The sequence below is a fragment of the Lepidochelys kempii genome, chromosome 5 (assembly GCF_965140285.1).
Source record: "Lepidochelys kempii isolate rLepKem1 chromosome 5, rLepKem1.hap1, whole genome shotgun sequence".
In the NCBI taxonomy this organism is placed as follows: domain Eukaryota; kingdom Metazoa; phylum Chordata; order Testudines; family Cheloniidae; genus Lepidochelys; species Lepidochelys kempii.
The window spans coordinates 113099661-113127367 of NC_136384.1; the positions used below are offsets into that span (position 1 = coordinate 113099661).

The 27707-nt window shown below is 41.7% G+C and overlaps 1 protein-coding gene across 6 annotated transcripts in view; it reads left to right on the forward strand.

Annotated features, from left to right (window-relative positions):
- Positions 1–2616: 2616 nt before the first annotated feature.
- Positions 2617–27707, forward strand: part of FOCAD (focadhesin) — a 200222-nt gene continuing 175131 nt past the window's right edge. For 2 of the 6 annotated variants that reach the window (XM_073345495.2, XM_073345491.2), the window contains exons 1-4: positions 2617–2737; positions 15341–15430; positions 18595–18669; positions 21135–21289. In XM_073345495.2, the coding sequence (XP_073201596.1) occupies positions 15374–15430; positions 18595–18669; positions 21135–21289 (287 nt within the window). In that variant the 5' untranslated portion in view covers positions 2617–2737; positions 15341–15373. The other 4 variants (XM_073345494.2, XM_073345492.2, XM_073345493.2 and 1 more) reach the window with 4 other exon arrangements.

A 27707-nucleotide genomic window follows, 5' to 3' on the forward strand; every position in this document is an offset into this window, starting at 1 on the left:
TAACAAAAGCTGTTGTTCTATGTATTGGAGGTTGGTGAACTGATTTGGTAGCCCACTGCACCCTAACAGAATTCAAAGACAACTTGTACTGTTTCAAGTGCATTAGACAGACCAAGTTAAACCGGTAGAGGACCATCTCAGGTCTACTCTCAGAGTAGCGAATTTGATTTAAATTGGAGTAAGTGAAAGTGGATTGCCCAGCAAAGCTTGTAGCTGCTTTAGTATAGAGCATGAACCACCCCAATTATGGCCCGGCAGTCAGGATTCTAAGGACTCCAGTGACTTCCTTTTTGCTGAGTAAAAAGGCTTCATTTATTGTGACCCTTCATGGAACCACAGACAATACAACCCTGTTCTGAGGACCAGTTCTTGGAAGATCTCCAACCAAGAAGGCCCTCACAATCAAAAGCAAGACCCTTGATCCCAGAGACCTGAGCTCACTAAACAGGGCTCTATGCAGAAGAGCTCTCCTTTGACTCAGGCAAGACCTGGGTTTCTGATGCAATCTACAGGCCCTTAATATGAAAGGATCTTCTGGGTTATCTTGCCCCTCTCTTTGATGGTGCCATGCCCTTGGCGCTGCATCTGGTCAACCTGGATGATATCCAGGACCTTGAAAATGGCAAAGTTGGGCCCTTGGCACTGGACTCAGTCAACCCTGAGGAACCAAAGTCTCTTATACCAGACATAAAACCACCCTGATGAGCAGCCTATGGAAGCAAAATGCTTCTTAGCATAGACAGGGCCAGGCCATCAGCACCAAAACAGTACAAAGGGACAAACTCGGACAAACCCAGGGATCTCAAGTCACTTACACCTGGGAGAAAGCCTTCATGGCAAGTGTTCTTTGGAGCAGACAGTGCCAGACTTTCAGCACTGGACTCCTTTGACTAGGGTGTCTGCAACACGGAGATACCATTTCCTTTGGTTTGTTTTAAAAAGAAAAAATGAAAAACTAACCAATTAATGGGCAGTGTGATGGAGTATACACACCCCTCACCAGCCAGGAAAGGGTTAACGAGCTGCTGTGGGCTCAGCCAGCCCCAATCCAGTGTACCTGCATTAGGGGTCAGACTTGGAGAGGGGGGCCAAAAAGGGGGGAGAGTCCATTTCAGTTGGGTGCTGGGTGAGAGGGAGAGCACACCTCCAGTTCTCATTCTGTGAGAGAAGCCTGGCTAGGGTTAGGAATGGACTGCAGCCTGCCACAACCTCCTTGAGGGAAGGAAATCCTGAGCCGGGACCATTGTTCTGATTTTCTACCAGTCACTTGCCTATTGTTGCAGAGCCAGACTGTTGCAGGAGGTGCCCTCCTGAAGAGAGTGACAACCAACTAAATCCTTTGTCTTCTGCACCTGACTGGGGATGCAGCAGCAGGTTGTTGTAAGTCCAGGAGTGAAAATGGTCACAGGTGGGAAAAAATAATAATAATTTAAAAAAAAAAAACAATGAGGAAGGTGCAAGGATACCAAGTGAGCTTTGAGTTCACAGCATCTTCAACAGTCACAAGAACACAGTGGCTGTTGGGGGCCACTCCCCAATTTATACTCTCAGAACCCTAGGTGAAGCAGGAGTGTAAATGGCCCCAACAGACACTGCTTTCTAGAAGATTCTGAGCTGAGGGCAGGCATGTCCCATTATGTAGAGCAGTAGTTCTCAACCAGGGATACTCATCTAGCCTTGTCTCCAACAGTGGCCAGTAAGACCCCTCTTTTACAGCACGGGGCCATGGTTGCTGGCAGAGATAGCGATGCTTCCCCACCCCCTCCTATGATCTCAGTTCTTAAACTGCCCCTGAATTTGATTCCCCCAGAGGTCAGATGTTCAAACCCTCCAAATCAATGGTGGCCAGTACTGGATGCTCCAGTGGAAGCTCTAAGAACCCAGCAGATAATCTGCCCACATCAGATTTTATCCTGACCTCTAAAAGAGATTGGTTTTCTCCCTGAAAGTTTAATATCCCTTCCAAAATGTTTGTTATATAGGAACAGATCCTTCTGTAAACTTTTGAACCTTATAGAAATTAATTTCAGGGTTGTTTTATTTTGTGAAAATTTTATAAAAATAACTTTTTTTTTTTTAGTATGTTTTACCTGAGGGTCCTGAACCAAAAACCTGGTTCCAAACAATCCAGACTTTGGGAAAGTTTGCATCCAGCTCTGCACATTGTGGTCAGCTCACATCTCCATAATGGACCAATGCAAAACTGTTAATTCAAATGCTCCCACATTTTGGATCTGGACCCAAACTTTATGGTCAGGCAGAGACTTATTTTTAGATTAGAGATGGACTAAATTCTATTCTTGGTAACACCTGTCAAATCCATCAAAATCAGTGGGGTTGCAAGAGTGTGAACAACAGAAGTTGGCCCCGAACCTCTAATAACAACACAAGGCACACCGGTGGGGCAGTGCAGAGCACGGGACATGCCGCGTGCTCTGGGCTAGACCAGCTCTTGGTTTTGCTTTCAGCAGCAGTACAGAGACACACTGCCCTGGGCGCTGTCTCTTTTGCGCTGGATCAGAGGGTGACGGCAGAGCGAGGGCAGCGGCTTCATGGCTGCAAGTGCGCATGTTGGGATCTCTGGTCGGCGGCCTCGCGCCCAGGGGAGCACAATCTCACGCTACAGTCTCTCCTTGGCCCGGCAGCTGGGGGAGGGAATTGACGCGGCTGCGTAACGCCCCGGTGGCACGTGGGCGGGGAACGTAGCTGCAGCTTGCGGGGCGGGTGGCTAAGTCAGGTAAGCGGCGCAGTGGGGTTTCCAGAATGCGGGGGGAACGGCTGCCCTCTCTCAGCCCGCTGGGCGGTGTCCGTTGGAGCGCCGGCGGCTGCGGCGTTCCTGAGGCCCGGCAGGTCAGCCGCGTAGGCCGGGGGGCCGCCAGGCTGCGCTGGGCAGGGCGGCGAGGCGCCTGGAACGGACGCATCGCCCCGCTTTCGAGCCCGTGATGCGGGCTGGGTCTGGGGCGTCCTCTGGGCTGTGCGAACGTCTGCCCTGGAAACAGAGCCCCGGGGGCGTCGCCGCGGGCGCAGAAGTGCTCGGTGTCAGGGATACGGCGGGTAGCTGCCCCCGCCGGCGGCTCGGACTGTGGGGGGCTGGAGAAGGACAGCGCCCCACCCTCGGCCCCCGCGCTGTGGGAGCGCCTTTGTAAACATCGAGGTGCACCAGCAGCAGGGCTGTTTTTCTCCCGTTAGGATTGGGGCGAGCCCCCCCCCCCCCCCACACACATACACTTCGGGCGTGTGTGTGTGTATGTGCGGGTCTAAAAGCCTCTCGGGCTGCGGAGGATAGAGTTTGCTGCGTGCCGTCTTCCTCCTTCAGGTGGCCGCATCCGTAGACACCACTCAAGCAAGGGGGTTGCATCCGAGTGAGTGCCCTAGCCTGAACAGTTGCCTTGAGGCCTCAAGTCTTGTTGATTTCAGTGGGAGTTGAGAGTGAGCACCCCATCTCACAGGCCTGGGTTGCAAATCCAGTTTTTGCAAACTCTCTGTCACACGAATAATGCACATTCAGCCTAACAAGTAGAAAGTATTACTACTCCCTATGACTCTAGAGTTCCCAACTCTGCCTGAAGTTGTTCCGGGAGATTTTTTCCCCCAACATGACATAATGTCATTTTCTTTAAATATCCTATTAAAAACTCCTGGATTGCTTTCAGTAGTCACCGGGAGATCGATGCCAGTTCCAGGAGACTCCAGGCCAAACCTGGAGGGTTGACAACCCTACCTGTTCTCTAAGCCTTTCTGATGCTGTAGTCCTCTCTTCCCGCCCCACTGCCCTTTTCAGGGCAGGCTGTCAAAGTCAGGACTATTGTCAATCTAATAGCTGCTGTGGGAAACACAGTGAGCCATTAAAGACAGGTTTCAGAGTAACAGCCGTGTTAGTCTGTATTCACAAAAAGAAAAGGAGTACTTGTGGCACCTTAGAGACTAACCAATTTGTTGCATCCGATGAGTGAGCTGTAGTTCACGAAAGCTTATGCTCAAATAAATTGGTTAGTCTCTAAGGTGCCATAAGTACTCCTTTTCTTTGAGCCATTAAAAGTATTCTACAAATTTATAAATAAATCTGATCATTCACAATGTTTTCTGCATTTTTCCCTCTCAATTTGTATTGCTGTGGACATGGGACCTCTTTGTTTTTTGAAAAATTCACTTGTTCCTGTTACTTATTCTCCATCCTACTCTTGTATTTGTGATATAGTCATTTCCATAGCAATTCTGACATAGAATTGTGATTGTGACTTGGAGTGAGGAGTGGGTGGTAGGAGCAGATAAACTTTTAACCTCTGTATTCTAAGAGTATGTCTACACTACCCACATTACAGTGCAACCGCGGCAGTGTAGACATGCTTTATCGCTGGGAGAGAGCTTTCCTGGTGATTTAAAAAAAACCCCCAACACTCTGAACAAGGGGTGGTAGCTTTATCGCTCCCGGTGCTTTTCAGTGCTAAAACTTTTGTCACTCAGGGGTGTGTTTTTTCACACCCCTGAACACGACAGAAGTTTTAGTGCTGGAAGTGGCAGTGTAGACACAGCCTAAGAAGTCAACCTGTTAAATGGCTCTCAATAATGGGTCCCATTCAGCTGGAGTTGAAAATGCCTTAACTGAAGTGTAGACAGGATAAAAAAATATGTTCAGCACTGTGTGTGAAAGAAACCATGACTGAGACTTAAAGATGAATCCTCCACTGTGATCTGGCTGCTTTGTGCTCCTCTGCTGGTAAACCAGTTTAAACTAGCTACCTGGGGATTTCCCTAGTATGAGAATTCATCCCTGTCATAGAACTAGCATAGTGTCTCTATGCTCCTCACACCCACAGGCCCTTTAGCATAGGGAGTCTTCATACCGAAGAGGGATGTGGCTGGAACACACTTGCATTCTTGGGGAATTCCCACTTGCAATATTTTTTTAAAGCACTAATTTTTTTTAAAGCCTTAAACAGATGGGCACAATTTTGTACAGCCCTTGGCCACCCCTAGGATTGGGGATCAGTAAGAATGCTCTAAAGCCACCTTTGTGCTCCGCACTCTCCCCGCCCCCACCAGCTGGCCAAGTGTTTCCCTAGCATGTCTAAGGGTTGGATTTTTGGAGTGTGATAGTGTGACTGACACTAGTTCAGCTGTGAGGTATGGCCCTATACCAAGGGTAATCAATTATTTTTTGTCAAGGTCCAGATTTCTTGGACAAGATACAGTCAAGGTCCAAACTCCAGAGAAAATAATACAGAAATAATAACAATAATGATAATAAGTAAAAAAATAAAGATTTTGTGGTCCATTCAAAAGCATCTGATGGTCTGGATTTGGCCCGTGGTCCGCTTAATGACTACCCCTTCCCTATACTGTTAATGGCTAATGGAATGCTGCTTTAGCTCAACAAAGCATGATTCACTTTTTAACTGTGTAAAATGATTTTATTCTGCCTATATTGGTAATTAAAGGGATATTGTAAATTTACGAATCTTATTTATAACAAGAATAGGTTCACTTTTTCAAGAATCACCTGAGATCACTATAACTGCAAAGGATTAGGAAAGAGTCGTTTCTCTAATTTTTCTATTATGTTTATTTTGTGCATTTGATAACATGTAGTGTGTACAGTCATTTCTCCTGGTTTTCTTCGTGTGTGTGTGTGTTTTGGGGGGGATGAGATGTGGTCTTGCTCACAGGAACAGAAGATACAAGCACACTTTCCCATTTTTGAAATTTTTTCTAGGATCACAAATAGTCTGGAAGAACTCAGGTGCCTATGTAGTATCCAAAACTACTTTAAACTAATTTATTTTTAGATTGACTACTTTTCAGGTTGATGGTTTTGTCACTGACTCAGTGGAACAAATCATTGTCATTATTGTAGAGTAGACCTATAACTTCTTTGGAAGTAGGGTGACCAGATGTCCCGATTTTATAGGGACAATCATGATATAGGGGGTTTTGTCTTTTATAGGCCCCTATTATCCCCCCATCCTGATTTTTCACACTTGCTGTCTGGTCACCCTATCTGGAAGTCAAATTGGACTTCCTGTTGCTTAAAGAATGCAGGACTGAACCTTTAAGAAACAAAGACCTTGATTCTGATTTTATTCAAATGCTCCCAGTAAGTAGAAAGCAGTATGAGGAGTATGGGAACTACTATTGGAATGATCCAAATAGAATGTTTTCTGTGATGTCATTTAGTCTGGTTTAACTTACATACTGTGGTGGTTTTTTTACTTATTTTTCTGCAAACTGTCACAATACAAGTCCTAGGTCTGGATGGCAGAACTGTCCTTTCTGCTAGAATTGACCTAGTCTTGGCCATCCCTCACAGCTTTACCAATTTGTTGATGTATTATGTATCAGGATACTTCTCATGCAAGTTGGCGTTGTTAGGAAAAACAAATAGAGGAGTCTTTCCTATAGCTTGTTCTTTATTTATCCTTTGCTCTTGTGGGTTTTCTTTTTATTCTGCTCTTTAGCTGCTTGATGTGTGTAAAGTGCCTCTTCACCAATCAGACTAGGAAAAATCTTATTGTCCAGTAGCTGAGGACAAACAAAAACCCAGTCAGGACAATTGAAATGTAATTACTTACTGCTAACAAGGCAGGCTGCTGACCTACCACTTAGGAGGCTTGAGGGTGTATTTAGTGCCCCATGTGTCCAAACTGAGACAAACAATTTTGGGTCTAAACTTCTTTCCCTGCTTTTATTTAGTAAATTAATGTCAATTATTTAAAATTACCTAGTATTATAATAGTATTAGGAAGGGGAATAATTGTCTTCCTGTGAAAAATATGATGGCACTTTTGCTTCTATTTTCTGGAAGAAAAGCATGGGGGGAAAATAACTTCCAGCTCAGTCTGAATTTTTATTGGGAGTGAAAAGAAAAGGAGTACTTGTGGCACCTTAGAGACTAACCAATTTATTTGAGCATAAGCTTTCGTGAGCTACAGCTCACTTCATCGGATGCATACTGTGGAAACTGCAGAAGACATTATATACACAGAGACAATAAAACAATACCTCCTCCCACCCCACTCTCCTGCTGGTAATAGCTTATCTAAAGTGATCACTCTCCTTACAATAAGAAAAGGAGTACTTGTGGCACCTTAGAGACTAACCAATTTATTTGAGCATGAGCTTTCGTGAGCTACAGCTCACTTCATCGGATGCATACCGTGGAAACTGCAGAAGACATTATATATACACAGACACCATGAAACAATACCTCCTCCTGCCCCACTGTCCTGCTGGTAATAGCTTATCTAAAGTGATCATCAAGTTGGGCCATTTCCAGCACAAATCCAGGTTTTCTCACCCTCCGCCCTTCCCCCCCAAACTCACTCTCCTGCTGGTAATAGCCCATCCAAAGTGACCACTCTCTATCATACACATTGTGAAATCAAGGTGGGCCATTTCCTGCACAAATCCAGGTTTTCTCACCCTCCGCCCCCCCCCCCCAAACTCACTCTCCTGCTGGTAATTAATTACCAGTGAGTTTGTGTGTGTGTGTGTGTGTGTGTGGTGGGGGGGGGGGGGCGGAGGGTGAGAAAACCTGGATTTGTGCTGGAAATGGCCCAACTTGATTATCATACACATTGTAAGGAGAGTGATCACTTTAGATAAGCTATTACCAGCAGGAGAGTGGGTTGGGAGGGGGTATTGTTTCATGGTCTCTGTGTATATAATGTCTTCTGCAGTTTCCACAGTATGCATCCGATGAAGTGAGCTGTAGCTCACGAAAGCTTATGCTCAAATAAATTGGTTAGTCTCTAAGGTGCCACAAGTACTCCTTTTCTTTTTGCGAATACAGACTAACACGGCTGTTACTCTGAAACCTACTGGGAGTGAGGTGGATTTGTTTTAAAGGACTACTGCTCTATTTTCTTTGGCATTTTATAAAATATTACCTATGCAAGAGTTCAGCATCTGATGTGGTGGGATAGTAAATTACATAGCATTCATGGCATTTTAAAGATTGAAACAACTTGATCATTTCTTATTTGTTTGAGGCCAAATCCTCCCCCCAGTGCACAGTCTGAGAACCTGGAATGTGTGTTAGGGCAGAGGTTCTTGAACTGTGTTTCATAGTGGTTTGCAAAGCACTTGTTGGTTCATAGAAACCTGACGGCTCACATGGTGCTGGCTCTCTAGCTGTGTTCTAATGTGGAAACAAGGAAAAATATATTAAATACTTTTCTAATGTTACTTGTCCATATAAGCAATTGCTATAGTTGCCATGTGGCTGTTACATTATTGGGAAAGGGGGAGGAAGTGCTCCGTATGCTCCAAAAGGGGAGGGGAGTTAGTCTATGAGTCAATCTTTCTGTGGAATAAGGTACATGCTATGAAAATGCTGATGAATCCCTGTGCTAAAGTGATGTGTGAGTGGGAGGAAATCCTTTCCCTAGGCCATGCAGTGGCAGTGCAACTGTTCTGTAGCTTGAGAGTTGCCATCACGCCCTGGCTGCAGTATGCCCTCTTGACTAGCAGGTGAGTATGCAAAATAACTCTGATGCACATAGTTGCTGCTTAACCACAAAGTACCTTGGGGTTCCCAGTTGGAATAAGGGACAACGTTGGCTTTGGCATCATAGAATAAGGCAGTGTTTGGGACAGTACAGTGTATTTTAGTGGCTGCATTTTTAAACTTATGTCAACAAATGGCTTTGAATTAAGTATTAAACTAAGGTTGTTTTGTAAACTGAAGTAGAAACACAACAAACATTGGTTCTTTTGACTTCTTTCTGATTGGCTCAGTTTTGACTCAACAGGTGCAATTTTCATGAAGTCAGTGCAGTTGGATAAGAAAATGACTGAAATGAAAACATACTTGAACTCAGCCTTGTGAATGGTAGCATGATTTCTTTTTCTCTTTTTTGCACACTAAGGGAAGGGACTTACAAGGACATTGTATATTTTTTCATGTTCATTGGCCCCTTGAGGTCAATGGTTTAGTTTGAATGACTGCAGTATTGGTAGATGACTTATTTTTAAGCAAAAAGTGCATAATAATGTTAGTGATCTATACGCAGAAGGAAAGTATGTGTTTATATTGTATAAATTCCAGTATGAGGTCACCTACCTTTAGCAGTTAAACTGCTAGAAGCTCTGCTTCTGTTCCTAGACTTTGCCTTCACTCTCCATCCTTCTGTCTCATGTTGCATAGGCCCCAGAGAGGTCCATCAAATGATTGTCACAATGTTTCCACCATATGTGGCATTATCTGTACATGGGAAGACCAGAAATGGAATAAATTAACATACTGAAAGTCAGGATGTGAATGGGTTGGCTGCATGGTTGGAGGTTTGCCTGCATAAGGCTGTGCTTAGGCTCTCCTTTTAATGGGCCTTAACTTCAGTGACTGTTGTCTGAAACCTCTTCCACTCAACCTTCCCATGAGAGTAAAAGTTTAATAGAACTTCAGTAATGCTGTCTATAATACGTATTTAAACCAGTGTTAGGCCTGTAAATGTAAATAATGCTCCTGTCAGTTTAGTGTTCTGGGGATTAATAGTCTTCGTTCTGATGCACTTTGCATGGATGGGCAAATGTGAAAACATACTGCTGTGTGTTTGGAGAATATGAAGCTTTCCTCAAAACTGAATAGCCGTACATACGTGGCTAAGGGGAAGATAGTCAAAGCACAAATGGGACTTGAGCATATATCTAGATGCCCTTTGTGCCTTTGAAAAATCTCTCTTTGAGAATTTCTGACTGGAATATTTTATTTTACTTTTTCTATTTATAATACTATATTTAAGCTTTGCCAAAAAATGTTTCATCCTTACTATCAGATATTTCTATTTCTGGTATTTTTTTTAAGAGAAGAGCTCTTTTGCGCCTCTTTAAGTGCTTTGCTGAATTGGAAGGGACTTAAAGCGAAGCATGTGTTTATGTGCTTTGCTGAAATGAGATCTACATAGATGGCACTCATCTTTTCAAGTTATTACTGAACAGACGCTCTTAGCATCTTGCATAGGGGACTCTATTTCAGAAGGGTTATAAGTCAGATTGACCATTTCTACTTTTTGAAAATTTTTTGCAAGTTTAGGAGTGACAGATTGCTTTCATAACCAAATTCCAGGTGGAGAAGATAAATGCATATTTAGGAGACCAAAATGTAGTTTCTATCAGATATGAGATTGTTCCAATTCATCTGCACGATGAGTAGTTTTACTACGTGGTATTACACTGATCCTGCTTTCTGTCTCAGAGGAGGCTGCCTTTCAGTTGTAGGGAGTTGATTGCTGTATTTGTGCAACGCAAGGTATCATTGAAATTTAAGGTAGTATTATACTGTAATCTGGGTGCAGCTGCAGCAAAGTTTCTTTGATCTAGTTCAGTGGTGGGCAAACTGTGGCTCCTGGGGCACACATGAACCATCAGGGTAATCTGCTGGCAGGCCACGAGACAGTTTGTTTACATTAGCACAGCCGCCCGCAGCTCTCAGTGGCCGCGGTTTGCCATTCCTGGACAATGGGAGCTGCGGGAAGCAGCGCGGGCCACAGGGACATGCTGGCCGTCACTTCCCGCAGCTCCCATTGACTGGGAAAGGCGAACCACGGCCATTGGGAGCTGTGGGCGGCCATGCCAATGTAAACAAACTGTCTCGCGGCCCGCCAGCAGATTACCCTGTTTGTTTACATTGGCACGGCCGTTCGCAGCTCCCAGTGGCCATGGTTCGCCATTCCCAGTCAATGGGAGCTGCGGGAAGTGGCGGCCAGCATGTCCCTGCGGCCCGCGCTGCTTTCCGCAGCTCACATTGTCCAGGAATGGCAAACCGCGGCCACTGAGAGGTTATTCACCACTGATCTAGTGGCTTGCTAGAACAAACTTCAAAACTGAATTAATGGAAGTATCTGTCCTTAACTGGAAAGAATGTTGCTTTCTACTTCATTCTAGTGTGGTGTTCAATTATCCCCTTGCATCGCTATTTGTATTCTGATAGTGCCCAGAATGTGCAAAGCACTGTTTACAGACACACATGAATAAGGAATCTGGGTCTCAGTGAGTTTATATTCAGGTCTAATTCCCTGATTCTGAAAAGCACTTAAGTGCATGCTTACATTTCACCTTTACTGCTGTAAAAGTTAATGCAGAGTGCATGAGGGGGAAATATTGCTGCCCTTGTTCTCATGACTCCCATTGAAGATGATGGATGAGCAATTTGACCTAAAATGTATAAATACTTGCCTAGTTCATACGTTGTACATTTAATGTCACTGATAGATTCACAAAATACTTACTACAGCGGAAGACATACTACGTTGGAGGGTTATTGTAGAAAAGGCAATAGTTGCTTACGTCAAATAATAGACTTCTGGTTTATCTATAAACTGGGACATCTGATTCCAGTTGTGTGTAGAAGATTCAACACTTTTAATGATCCTGTATTGTTACTTCTTTTTAACGTGAATAATAAAAAGTAGCTCACTGACAAGTTGTAGTCAGAAATGAATCTGTCTGCAAGACTAGTTCCTCTGTTGATCTGCCGTGTGAATGAATATCTGCTTTGTGCAATAAAATAAAATGTATTTTTATACAATAGGGATTTAATACTGGAAACGCTGATCTGAATAGTCCTTACTCTCACAATAGTTCCATTGAAGTTAATGAATTACTCTTGTGAGTAAGTTTGTAGAAATGTAACTCTCAAATACTGGGAGACATGACCCTGATTTTAGCTAACGGGTTTGGGTTAATTGAGGTTGTAACAATTATCCTGTGATTGGTGGATGTGATTCTCCTTCTATTGTGAGTTGTACCATAAGACATAACAGGCGCCAGGGCCTGATTCTGCTCCAGTCAAAATCAGTAGAGAAATTCTCATAGATTTCAGTAGAGGCAGGAATGGGCCATCCATGTGTCGTGAAGCACAGATCTGAAACATGTGCATATATATATTTTTTGTATGAGTGCTTTTGCACATGTAGAATTATTTTTTAAAATTTCAGTGCATACTAGATTTTTTTTTAATCTGTTCCTGTGTTACAAAGGACATATTATTAAACTGGATCCAAACTTATTGCTTGATATTTATACTGTTCACACTTCATTTTGAACGGTGAGCCAAGGCAAGTCAGATTCTAATTATTTTCAAGTTCTGGTTCTTGTGCACTGGCACAATGTTGCTATTGTGTTTGGGAGCTCAACCTGGCTTGGTCCATTCCAAAAACAAATCAAAATTATTTTTTAAGATATAAACAATTTCTTAAGAATATTTTATACATTTTTAAAACAAAATCTAAATGTGTCTGTCTTAGGTGAGAAATTATTTGAATTGTTTTTTCTTTTTAAATGTAAAAGGATGCTGTGAATAAATAGCCTATATTTGGAGGATTCAGAAAACAAATATTCAAATAGCCATAAGTAACTATTCAATTTGGTTCATTCTGAGATGTCGCTTTTTGAAATCAACAGTGCATGGATTGATGATCCTGCAGCCAAACTTGTTATTTAAAGAAACGTTTGACCTTATGTTGTACTGTTGGGGCACTACATCTTGACTTTAGTAAAGTTTTTGATATTGTCTCGCATGACCTTCTCATAAACAAACTAGGGAAATGCAACCTAGATGGAGCTACTAAAAGGTGGGTGCAAAATTGATTGGAAAACCATTCCCAGAGAGTAGTTATCAGTGGTTCACAGTCATATTGGAAGGGCATAAGAGTGGGGTCCTGCAGAGGTCAGTTCTGGGTCCGGTTCTGTTCAATATCTTCATCAGTGATTCAGATAATGGTATGGAGAATACACTTATAAAGTTTGTGGACGATACCAAGCTGGGAGGGGTTGCAAGTGCTTTGGAGGATAGGATTAAAATTCAAAATGATCTGGACAAACTGGAGAACTGGTCTGAAGTAAATAGGATGAAATTCAATAAGGACAAATGCAAAGTACTCCACTTAGGAAGGAACAATCGGTTCCACACATACAAAATGGAAAATGACTGGCTAGGAAGGAGTACTGCGGAAAGAGATCTGGGTGTCATAGTGGACCACAAGCTAAATATGAGTCAACAGTGTCACACTGTTGTGCAAAAAAAAAAAAAAGCAAACATCTTTGGGATGTATTAGCAGGACTGTTGTAAGCAAGACATGAGAAGTAATTCTTCCGCTTTACTCTGTGCTGATTAGCCCTCAACTGGAGTATTGTGTCCAGTTCTGGGCTCCACATTTCAGGAAATATGTGGACAAATTGGAGAAAGTCCAGAGAAGAGCAACAAAAATGATTAAAGGTCTAGAAAACATGACCTCTGAGGGAAGATTGAAAAAATTGCGTTTGTTTAGTCTGGAAAAGAGAAGACAGAAGCTACGTCTACACTAGAAACTTCAAAGTGCTCCCATGGCAGCACTTTGAAGTGTGAGTGTGGTCACGTGTGAGCACTGGGAGAGAGGTCTCCCAGTGCTCCTGGTAATCCACCTCCACGAGGGGAATAGCTCCAAGCGCTGGAAGCGCGGCTCCCAGCACTCAGTCTGTCCACACTAGTGCTTTAAAGCGTTCAAACTTGCTGCGCTCAGGGGGGTGATTTTTCACAAGTTTGGTGTAACTGTTACCTTCAAAGTATGCAGTGACTGTACGGGGCAGTGTAGACAAGGCCTCATTTTGTTATTTCTGTATCTGCAGCTTGGCAGTGATTATAGTGCTGCATTCTTCTGTTGATTTTTCTAGTGTGCCCCTCCTTTCAGTTACTTTCCCTGCTTGGGGTCCTAAGATCACCAATGGGTTTTATACTCACATTTTGGAAAAAGAATACATTTTTTGGCAGTGTAGGATACTAGATCTCCACCCTTCACATGGGGTATTGTGAAGAAGAATACATTAAAAATTGTGAGGTACAGATACTACAGTAGTGGGAGCCATATAAGTATCTTCGACAGAAATTCATTTCACAGGCATGGCCTGATTCTGAGAGTTGCTGAGCAGCTACACTTCTCATTGCAAGAGTGGTAAGTGCTCAGCACTTCTCAGGGTCAGGACCTTTGGGGCTTTGCAACATGCAGATGCTTGTGATGATGACACATCAAGGATTAGTCTGCAGGTAACTACATTGTAGTTCATCCAGGGGATAGAGACCTGGGACATCTTGCCTCAGTTACTCACTCTATCCATTCATGTGACCTTGGGAAAGTTACTTAACCTTGTGCTGCTTCTTACCTCGTGTCAAATGAATAGAATCCGACCAAGTTCATGGTCCATTTTGGTCAATTTCACGGTCATAGGCTTTTAAAAATCCTCAATCTCATGGTTTGAGATATTTACATGTGAAATTTCACAGTGTTATAACTATGGGGGTCCCAGCCTAAAAGAGGATTGAGCGGGGTGGTGGTGTTGCAAGGCTATTGTAGAAGGGTTGTGGTATTACCACTCTTATTTCTGCACTGCTGCTGATGGAAGTACTGTCTTCAGAGTTGGGCAACCGGAGAGCAGAAGGCAGTGCAGATATGAGGGTTTCATGGTATGGGGGGGGTCATTACTTTTTGGGAAGGTGGGACTGGCCTCATGGGGGGCAATGGCAAGGGTGCCGGAACCTTTGTAGAAGTGGGGGGCCACCAGTGCCAGAACTGGGGAGACTGGGAGCCATGCCCCCTCTTTTTAACATGGGCAGCAGTTTGGGAGCCAGGGGCAGCATTGTCTCCCCCCCCCCAAACTGCAAGCCTTGGGCAGCTGTGGAGCGGTGCCAGCTGGGGCTGCGCTTTGCAGTGGAGGAGCTGATAACAGTGCCCCCCACAGCGGTGGTATCCCTAGCTTCTGTTTGCCAGAAGCTGGGAATGAGTGACAGGGGATGGATCACTTTGTGATTACCTGTTCATTCCCTCTGGGGCACCTGGCATTGGCCACTGTCGGAAGACAGGATACTGGGCTAGATGGACCTTTGGTCTGACCTAGTAGGCCGTTCTTATGACCCCTTCTCCCGTGGCTGGGGAATGATGGGGCAGGAAACGTGGCGGGGTTGTGGAGCTGCCTGCAGCTGTGGGAGGTTCCCAGAGGTTGGGTTGAATTAGCCCCATGAGTGGCCCCTGCAGGGGAAGAGGAAATCACATCCCTCCCCAGCCATGCCAGGACTAGCAGCTGGAGTCTGGTGCATGGTAGGAGCCGTGGCTGGGGCGCCCTAGCCCTGCCCCTCACCAGCAGATTTCACAGGGGAGACCAGTTTTCGCGGGCTCTGATGCATTTTTCACGGTCATGAATTTGATAGGGCCCTACAAATAAACCTACTTATGGTCGATGCTTGTAATCCTAAGTGATCCTTAGATCTTGCTCTCTAAGTGCAATGTAATACATCTTTAGTACTGTTTATTCCTCGTGTGTAATATGCCTTCTTTCCTAGTCCTAAACAGCATATTTTTAATCTGTGTTGCAGAACCTAAATTAATATCATGTGAAAGAACCAGAAATGTCAGACGATATCAAGAAGCGGCTGGAATTTCCTAACACGCTTATTCAGTCACAGGTAATTAACTTTTTAATACTAACCTGGTGAATTGTCACATTCAGAACTTTTCATTTTATACACATACCTTTCCACAAAGCCTTCTGCACCCCTGCAGTAAAGAGACAAAAAGAACATTTCCCCCCCTCTGCCATTATAGCTGTAAAATCAAAGCCAGCAGAGCTTTCTCATATAATAAACATTGGCTAATCAGCCTGACTGCACAATCCAAACATCAAATCCATTCACCCACCGCTGCAAATAGCTCTCATCTTACTTTGCAGAATAGATCAACTGAATATGACAGGAACTCTCCAAGTCTGCAAACTCTAAATGAGGCCGGATGGCATTAACCACCCAACTGCCTTGACAGAGTTTGACCCTTGTGGATGCCTTGTAGCTCTGGAAGTCCTTGGGAATATTTAAGCTACCACCTACTAAAAACAGATCCTTGCTACACACACCTGGCAAGATGGAGCCAGTAGAGAGCAGCTGCACCCATCAGAGAATGGCTGAGGGTGCTGACTGTTGAAAGTTACATTCTGATTGGCTGGCTAAGCCTCTCTTATGATGTCACAGCCATAAACCAACTCACAGCGATAGAGTTGGAATCTCATCACGCAAATAAAAGTGTATCCCTACGCCCATTATTTTTAATGGGTCAGAGAAGAATAATAGAATATGGATAAAAATATGTCGTCCCTACACCTATGATTATTTTTCAGTCATTAAAAAAAAAAAGAATATATCCATACTGTATTTAGCTGCACAGACCATTAAACCTATAACTAGCTTCCACCTTTCCCTTTGCTTTTCTCTTCTTCCTGCTGCTCTGCCTTAAAAATTGAAATGCCATGCAAAACTCATAATTTTTGTGGCAACCTTCTTCCTCAGCAGGACAGGTCACTGTGAATGCAGTCTGTATAACTTGGAGCCTTTGCATTGCTTCCACATTTAGCCCCAGCTACACTGATTTACTAGTAAATCCTGTCTGTCGAAGATGTACGTAGAGCAGTGTGGCTAGATCCTTGTGTTGTGGGAATGGGTGGAGTTTCCAAAAAAGCTGGAGGTAGAAGGAAAGTATTTTTCATCACTGATGAAACCAGATCACTGAGACCGAATGAGAAGTCAAACAGGACCCTGACGCTTTGAACCACTTGATAAACCAGTATCAGATTCCTTCAGTGGAAAAGGACAGTATCCTGGCTAGTTCTTTGTAGCATTTACTCCTTTGAAACAGTGAGATTTGGCATTCTCTCCTGCTATCCATTGCCGTGGGTGGTTATCTTTTAAGGTCGCTAGTTTTGTGTTTGTGCTTTGATTACTCCACTAGCTCCCACTTCCCCCCCGCCCCTGAAATCTGCACTCTGGGACAATGTGGCTTACAAAGCTCAGGATAAAGATGTGAGGGCAATGTTCTTGGCCAAGGCGGTTTGCCTGTGAAATGATGTCCCAGAGGAGGCTAGGTTGATCCCAGAGTATTACCACCTTTATTGTACACTGCAAAGCCCTCTATTGATGAAGCTTTCCCACCCTAACCAGAGTGTCTGTAAGGATGGGGTTGTGAATGTATATCTGAAGAACAGCTGCTTATAATCAGGAAAGAGATGAACAGAAGGCTCACTGAAGTCCACCAGGACAGTGTCATGCAGATCTAAGCAGTTAACTAGTGTGGGGCTCTCCATAGAAAATCTTAGATATCTGACTTTTTGCCATTCTCTCTCTTGGTTTACATAATAACTAGACACACAGATAATAACCCATCTATTTTTTTCTTTTTTTGTTAAAACATGTTAAAATACTTAAAACAGTGAATTGAATAACCTCCTTCTTGTAATATTGGACAGAGTGAACTGGTTATAATTTGCGGTTGTGTTTTCTGGAAATGTGAACTGTTAACTAGAAGTATTATTGCTGGTTTACATTTATAAAATCATGGCATGCTATCAACTAGTGTCTGAAGGAAGATGTAATTAAACTATAAAAGGAGGAAGAGGGAGCTTGGAAATGTTTAAAACAATCTGCATTACTGTTCCTTCATCATTTCTTTACACACTAATGAAATAGATGTGCTGTTTTTTCTTTTAGTTGGCATCCCAGTTTTTCCTCTCAGACACTAATGATCTGCCCTAGCCAGTGATAAATAAATTAGGCTGTTCTTTTGGATACAGTAATACTCCTAAGCATCTTTATATTTTTATTGTGAAAGGATCTCTCACAAAGGCTTTCTGTTTCGAGACAGCAACACAAATGAAACAAGAAAGAGCAAAGAATTAGATATGAGCCAAAACTGTGGCTCCAAACACCTGTACATGTGCAGTTATTTAAAATCTGAGCTGGAATTGAGAATTTCAAGCAGTCTAGGGGACTTCGACACATCTTCCATTAAATTAAAATCTCAACCCTCTTTCTAAATTTTACTAATGAACCTTATTATTGTAATGGATATAAACAAAATGCCAGATCTGAAAAATCCCTGAACTTCGGAGGTTTTTGAAATTCAGATATGAATTTGTTTCATGAGCCCATCTCTACAAAAGATACAAGTTAAGTTGAATACAAGAGTTAAAGATAACTAAGCATACTTGGCATTAACTACTCTGTGCAGTGTGGCTTTTAGAAGCAGTGGGCCTCATTTAGGGCTGGAAGTCAGGAGGCTATGGCCCTGTTCCCAGCTCTGCCACTAATTTGCTGTTTGACTTTGAGCAAGTCACTTAATTGCCCCTTGCCTCAGTTTCCTCACCTGTCTGGGTGGGGGCGTATAATGGTGTGTCTGTAAAACACTTCAAGATCTGTGGACAAACAGAGCTGTATACGTGTCTGTTGTTAGAGCTGATGTTCTAAAGTATCAACAACTTCTGCTTAGGCCTGATTAGGGTTTAGGTCTTAAACATGCAAGTTGTTCCATGTGGACGGACCCTCATGTCTATGCAGAACTCTACTGAGGGTAGTTTCTGATAGGATAATAGTACAAGGTGATATCGCTGGAGTTTGGTGGTTCTATGATATATTTCAACTTCTCTAACAAATTGTTGTTTGGCATCTCTTTTTATCCAGATGTTGCATTAACAAGTTCTTCGGCTGTCCTAGCAGTGCAGCTGCAGCTTTGATCTTGGTCTCCTTTTTAAACAATAGTGCAGAGTGCTTCTTTCGTTGCATATTTTAATTACTTCTGTCTTTTGTAGGCGGTGGGACATCTTATTGCTGCAGTGCTAAAAGAAAATGTTTTAGTCGACAAGATCAGTCAGTCTACTAACCAGGTCTGTATTTGTTTTCAGCTTCTCTCCTACATCAGATTCCAAGCTTCTTCTGTGGTCTCCCATATTCTCTGGTTCATGTTTAATAAAGTTGCAAATACTGTGTTATGTTTCAGAGCATACAGCTGGGGATAGTAAATCTCTGTGATCTGAAGGGTAACTTTTTTTTCCATTTTGAGACCTAGTGGCTAATAGTAACTGACAATAGAGTGATAATGTTTAACTGGCTGCTAGACTCAGGCTGATGACAGTTTTGTATTCTAAAATTTGCGTCACTGCAGACAAGAATTTCATTGATGCTAATGAACTGTTTGTATATTAAAATCTTGCAAGTTAGACCTCAGAGTTAAAATTGCAGGACATATTTAATTTCAAATCTCTGTAGCTAAATGTGTCCTTTTGTATTAGAAAATTAGGGTTCATATTTCCTTATGAGACAACGTGACTCAAGGCCATAATTTACTTTCCAGTTTGTCCAACCTTTGTTAGTTGAGTGGCGTAGAAAATGCCAGTCATGATGTGTGTCACAGAGCACCATAGGAGAGGGCTCAGGGTTGGCATTTCCTTTTCTCTAAAGGTGACCTGTAAAAGGGGAGAAGGAAGGAATGGTTTTGTGGCTTTGTTTGTTTTTGGATAGATAAAGACCTGAAAGATATAATTTAAAAAGGTGGGGTTTTATGTGTTTTCCTTTAAGATATCAGGCATACTAAGTCTTGTTTTTTTGTTTTGAAGTTCTTGAATGACTAAAATGTTTCAGAGTTTGTCTACACTGGCAATTAACAGTGCTGCAACTTTCTTGCTCGGGGTGTGAAAAAACACCCCCCTGAGCGCAGCAAGTTGCAGCACTATAAAGCGCCAGTGTAAACAGTGCCCCAGTGTGAGTACTGTGTGCTTGGCACTTCTTAGGAATGTGTATATATAATTTATGGATTACACCAAGGTGGGAGGAGTTACAAGCACTTTGGAGGACAGGATTAGAATTCAAAATGATGAATTGGTCTGAAATCAACGAGATGAAATGCAATAAAGGACACGCAGGAACGAAAAATCAAATGCCCAACTACAAAACGGGGGATAGTTGTTTAGGCAGTAATACTGGTGAAAAGGATCTGGATCAGAAATTAAATATGAGTCAGCAATCTGATGCTGTTGTGAAAATGGCTAATATAATTCTGGGTTTATTAGCCAGGGTGTCATATGCAAGATATGGGAGGTAATTGTCCTGCTCTGCTTGGCACTGGTGAGGCCTCCTTTTATGAAAGATATGGACAAATTTGAGAGAGTCCAGAGGAGAGCAGCAGAAGTAACAAAAGGTTTAGAAAACCTGACCTATGAGGAAAGGTTGAAAAAACTGGGTATGTTTAATCCTGAGAAATGAAGACTGAGGGAGGACCTGGTAAGTCTTCAAATATGTTAAGGGCTATTACAGAGGATGGTGATTAGTTGTTCTCCAGGTCTGCTGAAGATAGGACGAGAAGCAGTGGATTTAATTTGCAGCAAGGGTTAAGTATTAGGAAAACTTTCTAACTATAAGGATAGTTCTAGTTACATATTCCGTGTTCTCATTGTAAAGGTTTCAGAGTGTTGATTTGTTAGAGTTTAAAAACATGTGTTATCCTTGTACCTCTGCTCACAAATCAAATAGTAAATCAACCAATTAACAGATGTGTAGCATGAAAATAACAAAGGGCCTGATCCATAACACAATGAAGTCAGTGGATTTTGGATCAAGCTTCCCTGTATTCACAACTCCAGGTTAAGAACACATTTTGCTTAAGGTTGAAAGAATTTTAAGTCACTTCAGTTCTACAGAGAGATTATTGCCTGTCTATAGCAAATTCAGGCATTTGGAAATGCAGCAATTCTTAAAGCAGTGGTCCCCAAACTTTTTCCATCATTTCCCCCCACTCCCTCCTTATCCATAATGGAACCTGTCCATGGCCCCCGCCTGGGAACCGAACTGAAACTTTTCATGGGAAAATATTGCTTCCAACAATAAATTTTGAACAGAGATTATTAATTTGAAATTTCTCATGGGAAAACAAACTGCATTGGTAGCAAAAAGTATCTCAGACTATCAAAACTTTCAGATTTAGTAATCTAAGGTAGTAGTAATAACGTAGGTAAGGAAAATGTTTAAGACATTAACATGACAATGTTGCTTTGAAGTTTGAAGTTTTTGTGTGTTTTTTAACAGAAAGTAAGAGATTTTTATAAATGACCTGCTTTGGCAGCTTCATTGGATAACAGAGGTTTGGTTGGTTTTGTCTTGCCTTTGTGTTTACTAAATACAGTAATGCCCAAAGAAAGCAGAGAACCTGATCTTAGTTTCACCTACTCTCTACTTTAAGCTACAGCTCTGGGAAAAGGATTTCAGGCAGGGTTTTGTCTAATAGAATACTTAGAGTGAACAGTATTTAACTTCTGTCAGCATCCTAAATGCTTGTTCCCCATGCTTTTTATTTCAGACTCCTGCTTTGAACTTGCTCTGGGAGAAGTGCTGCAGTGAGAATGTGGTTGTGCGGATGGCCTGCTGCGAAGGCCTGGTGGCCCTTGTTGCACAGGATTATGCAGAGTTCAGTTATGTTCTCAATACAGCTCTCAACCTGATTCCCTCTGCCAGGTAACATTCATTTACAGTATTTGGGGCCTTTTGTTTGTGAGTACTTTATGCACTTGAAGTAGTTGCACGGATTTATTGGGACTTCAGTGCATAAAGCTGAGCCCATAGTAACACTCTGCAGGTTTGGAGCCTTGCTTATTGATGTAAAAAGACTGATTTTTTTTTAATCACCATCTAATTAAACATAGCACACGTACTTTCCCCTCCCATTTCAGCTTTTATTCAACTGAATTTCAAATATAGAGAATCTGCATGTCTTGTAGCATTTTAATGAACAGATTAATTAAAAGTAGGAAAAACAATTGCAAAGACGTGATTTCTTGATGTGGGAACTACAAATCAGGATGAGGTCAAGGTAGGGTAGAAAACAAGGAAAGGGATATCTGACAGGTTTTTTCTTAGAGATGTCTAATGCAGCAGTTCTGCAAACAATAACGCTCCTATGTAATTTGACCCATGTGGGTAGTCCCATTTATTTCATGTATGAGAGTAATTTTGTGTATATGAATAGTCCCACTGGAATGTTTAGGATCTTGTCTGAAAATATTGATGGGGATGCAGGAGAGCTGGTTTCTGGTCCCAGTGCTGCTGCAGATTCACTGTGCAACTAAGGGCAAATCAATTAACCTCATTGTGTTACTTCCTCTGTAAAATGGGAATAATAACACTTAGCATCTCCCAAGGGTGTTCGGGGATAAATGTGTTGTGTAGTGCATAGATATTATACTGCTGAGCATCATAAAAAGCCTACACATAAAAACATCTGAATGTAGTCAAGTACATGAGTGTAATAATGTTTGAAGATGTATTTTGTTAGTCTTCTTACGAAGGAGACTAAAGTCGCATTGCCAAACTCAGTGAGATACTATTCTGTCTGCTGACTTATGGCAAGTGTTTGGTTTTTAGCACTAAACCTTTCTGCATAGAAAACACTAGTATATTTTCTTGCTCAGAGCTGCTAATTGATGCTACACCTGTGCTGTATTATGGGGTCATGGTAGTGACCCCATAGTCAAGGTTGCAGGAACTATGCCATTCAAAACATATTTGTAACTAACCCCTTCTAACTTTCACTAAATTAGGTCTAGGATGAAATTTCTTGTGCTTAACTTCAGCCAAAGGTGATTTTAAGTTCGTGTAAACTCAGCTGAACCATTTTTGAGTAATTCAGCTGATTTAAAAAAAATGCAGTTTTGTTTTTAAAAATTTCATTTCAGTCATTCCCAGCAGATAATTCAAAATCAGATTACTCTGAAAACTTGCTACGAGGATGCCTGCTTTAGACCAGGTTTACAATATTTTGATTGGAATTCCCGGACAAAAGTATTGTAAATCTGTATTGCAGGAAACTGGCTAGTGTGTGCACATGTTGCCCTCTACAGGATAGAAGCAGAACAGTTCAGCTATGTGTCATAGCTAATAAGCCGTAGGTGTGCTTTTGGAGCATGAGGATCTCAGTCCTATCCCTGCTGCTGCTATGAAGTTTTCATTAGTTGTGGTTAGCAGGCTAGTGACAACTGTGAAATTCCTATATGGCTGTGAGTTTGCTACAGTACTAATAATTTAAGGAGAATATAATTGTAATCAAATTTTGTACTTTAGAAAATGTGTGTAAACCAGGACATTCAAAGTCAAGGTTAACGTTAAAAACAAATGTGTGAGAAAGTTGAGTTAGGGTATTTCAAACGACTTTAACTGTGCTATCGTTTTCACACCACTCTGTTCACCCTGCCTGTGAAACAGATCCATGCCTGTGACTTGTATCTCAGATGATTGATATGTTAACCACTGGCTATGTTGGCAGTTTACCCATGAAACCCATATAATATATAAAAATCTAGTATATTTTTACATTTTCCCTCTGACTCCAAGAATTCAAACCACATCCACTATGATTTGCAAAACAGTATATGTTTTGCTGAACCACAAGGGGTATATGGGTTTAAAATGTTTTCAGCCACAGGGAGTAATGACTGACTAACCTAGCCTTTTCATCCTGGTTCATTTTAACATTAATCTCTTTTTGACCCTCCCAGGACCATGGCAAGCCGTTCCTTCATCCTGTTCCCTGCCAGTTTTTTATTCAGATTTGTTGTGGGGCTTGAGTGCACTGTGTCTTTAAAGGCATGTAAATACGAAGTTGACAGTCAGTGGCAGCACAGCAGAAAGGTCATTAAAACTGCTGGGCTCCTTCCACTTCTGTTTAAAGCAGGTGTGTGTTGTGACAGTGGAGAAGACTACGTTCTGCCCTCAGCAACTCTCTGCATCTTCTACAACAGTGGTTCTCAAACTTTTGCATTGGTGACCCCTTTCACACAGAAAACCTCTCAGTGCGACCCCCCCTTATAATTTTTTTTTTTTAATGTTTAACACTATTATAAATGCTGGAGACAAAGCGAGATTTGGGGGCATAAGCTGACAACTCGCGATCCCCCACATAATAACCTCGTGATTTCCTGAGGGGTAATGATCCCCAGTTCGAGAACCCCTGTTCTACAATGACCTTGGCGGGGGGTTTAGCATACCTGCTCATCTTTCTGCTGTGCTACCTATTTCATATGCCATGAAGGACAACCTGTATTCTGGGATGGCACTCCAGAGCTCACATGATTTAATATTTTGCATGTGACACCTAATCATTTCACATTCAAATTATCATCCTCGCTTCCCCATAAGTTTCCCTGTCAGTCAGTTTTAAAGCTCTGCTGATTTCCTCTGATCCTTTAAGACTACCTCCCTTACAGAATACTCCTATGGAATTTCATCTCATGGGGTTTTTTAACAGTACTTTTTACATAGAAATCTAAAACGGGCAGTTTTTTCTTTAGAAAACACTCTTGAGAGAGACTGATTAATGCTTCACAGAACAACCATTAGGAATTAGACCCTTTGATATTACATAGTACTATTTAGAAAAAGATAATATTTACTTCATGGACTGTCCTGAAGTATCTTTAACTTTCCTAAGAATATCACTCTTACAAGGAATATTTGTTATCGCAGGCTTCCATGCCCTGTTTCTCAGCATAAAGACAATGGCGCAGCTCCTTAACTGGTGCAAATTGTCATAGCTCCATTAACTTCAGTGGAGTTGCATTAATTTACACCATCTGAGGATCTGCCCCAATAATGGATGAAATTCGATGGCTTGTATAGTGCAGGAGGTCAGACTAGATGATCGTAATGGTCCCTTCTGGCCTTAAAGTCTATGAATCTTTGCCATTATTGTTACATATTTTGGAAATTATTGTAAATAAACACTTGTTTGCAGAGGAAAAGTCTTTTAAATGATTTTTCTCACATTAGGATTAATGCAGACAGTGAGAACAGAACCTTCCTCCTTGCATAATTTAGTGAGGAGATCTTTTGGCTTAGTTCATCAGTTACATACACACCTAACACACGTCCCTCCCCCAATTCCAGGTGGGAGCTAGGACTGGATATTGATATTTTGTTATGAAGAGTGAGGCTTGCTGTTTTGTTTTGCTCAATCACTTCATAGTTACTCTTCTTTGATTGAATGACATGCGTTAGACATGCGTTAGACACCAGAGGCTCGTTCACCTGCACATCTACCAATGTGATATATGCCATCATGTGCCAGCAATGCCCCTCTGCCATGTACATTGGCCAAACCGGACAGTCTCTACGCAAAAGAATAAATGGACACAAATCTGATATCAGGAATCCTAACATTCAAAAACCTGTAGGAGAACACTTCAACCTCTCTGGCCACTCAGTAAAAGATTTAAGGGTGGCAATTTTGCAATAGAAAAGCTTCAAAAACAGCTTCAAAAGCTTCCAGTGAGAAACTGCTGAGCTTGAATTAATATGCAAACTAGATACTATTAACTTGGGTTTGAATAGAGACTGGGAGTGGCTGGGTCATTACACATATTGAATCTATTTCCCTATGTTAAGTCCCCTCACACCTTCTTGTCAACTGTCTAAATGGGCCATCTTGATTATCACTACAAAAGTTTTTTTTTCTCCTGCTGATAATAGCTCATCTTAATTAATTAGCCTCTTACAATTTGTATGGCAACTTCCTCGTTCTGTGTGTGTGTGTGTATGTGTGTGTGTGTATATATATATATATATATATATATACACATACACACTTACTATATGTTCCATTCTATGCAGCTGATGAAGTGGGCTGTAGCCCACAAAAGCTTATGCTCTAATAAATTAGTTAGTCTCTAAGGTGCCACAAGTACTCCTGTTCTTTATGCGTTAGTAAGTTAACCATGCTGAATTTTCCCTAAGGCCAAACGTTCCAAAAATTGACCCTCCCTCCACCCCATATCTGCCAGCTAGTATACCAACTTCCAGAAGCCTACTGCAGTCATCTCTTTCTGTTGCCTGGCAACAGGATTGTGAATAAAGCTGTAACCTCTCCTATAGTAAGGTTTTCAATGTTTTGATGCTGAGGAGTCATGACAGCCTGTAATTTTAATGATTACAAACATCTTAGAACTGGACCATTTACTTTAAAAAAAAAAACAAAACCAAACCAAAATACCTAGCAACAGCAGTCTATCAATAATGAACTGCGCAACGTTTAATAGTACCTTTTGCAGGAGTGCAGAAGACACATCTGTGGGAAGAGATGGACTACTCACTGTACTTTGCATCTTGGAGATCAGTGTAAATTCTTGGGTAAGGAATCCACTCTGGAGAGTCTGAAATTTTAGAACCTCATGCCAGTGACTCCCACCAATTGTTGTATAAACTTATGCTGAGCATTCATTTTGAAATGGTTGTCCGTGTTGATGAAAATAATAAAGATGTAGCAATCAAGTGATTTTGCATGTTTCTGATTTCTTCTTCGGAATGACATGGATTTAGGATTATTGCACTGTAGAGATGATGATAGTTTGTCCTTAATATAACTCCTTTTATTGATGAATCTCAAAGCCTTTGTATATATTAATCAAGCCCATAAATTCCCTGTAAGATAAGTTGTATTATCCCATCAGTGGAGGCTGATTATGTTTTGAGGTCTTGCCAACATGAGAAAGATGTACCGATTTAGTTAAATAGATAGCTATGTATGTTCAACTTTCTTGTGTATGCAAGTCCTGTGGGTGTCAATGAAACTGATGTGCAAAGGTCCATTAAGAGCCAATTTACAGTAGCAAGTGTAGAGCATAATGTTCCTTGTACAAGTCACTTCATGTTACTGTACCTCAGTTTCCACATCTGTAAAATAAGAATAGTAGTGTTTACTTGCCTTCTTCAAGGCACCTTTGAGAGCTATGCATGAGCACTGTATAAATGTGATCAGAATCAAATGAGGTAAATCTGCCTGATGATTAGGTGCTTCTACTGGTTCGTATTTCACAGACTGGGAAATTGAGATACAGATTAAGTGACTTGCTTAGATATACTGCTCCCAGTGAAAAAAGGAGAAAGACCATCATAAAATATGTGGCTGTTGGTTTTCTTTTCCTGCCCACCCCATTTGTTGTTTAAAGGAATTTCTCCCCATGTCTTAATGTCATTTTATTTCTTTTCTCTTTCTGTTAGGCTTTTCATTCATGTAATGAGTTGCTATCCCTTCTCTTTCTGCCAGTGGATATGTACTCATTTTGTAATAACTGAAATAAAGTTGGGGCAAACCCAATGCGAAGCTTTTAAGGTGTATTTAGAGCACCCTGAAGTGTTGCTTATTCATTTTTAAAAATAATGGCATCTTTTTCTCCTCTACTTTATTTTAACCAAGGACTTAAAATTCATGCTATTTACCTGAGGTGGAATCAGGTTGTTCCTAGTATGTTCTGGTTTTGGAAGCTCTGGAACAAAAAATTAATTACAAGGTATTAATTACAAAGAAGTAAACAAAACACTCAGGACTGCCCCTCTGCAGAACTCCGCCAATGGACTATTGAAATCATGATCTAGCAAAAATTTCTGATTGCCCAGCCAGTGTATTTGTTTTTCCTCTGTCTGGACTGCAGTAGCTTCTGTTAGAGCCTCTCAAGAGGCTTTTGAAGATTATAGGGAATCCTATAAAACTTCCAGAAATCCTATTGCTGCTCCTAGGTTTTCATGAATAGTAAATGAGGTAAGGTGGGAAGAAGGAGATAAAGCAATTTCATGGAAGGGCCCCCTTACTGCTCCAGTCAAAAGTCAGAAGAGCAAACCCATTGTCCTGAGATTCTCTTTGTAGTTAATTTTCAGTGTGGGGGATTTAGATGCATGACACTTGATAATCAGAGTTGCATGGTAAAATCTGTGCATATTTACCTTTTTTATTCTTGCAGTCAGGAACCTGTGTTGGTTTTAATATGATAAAAATACTGCATTAGAGTAAATTAGTAATAGTAAATTAGTGCATTTGGAAGGGTTTTCATCTTCAAACTGCTTCACAGACATGGACTGATCTGTTATCTGTTATTGATCTCGATTATAG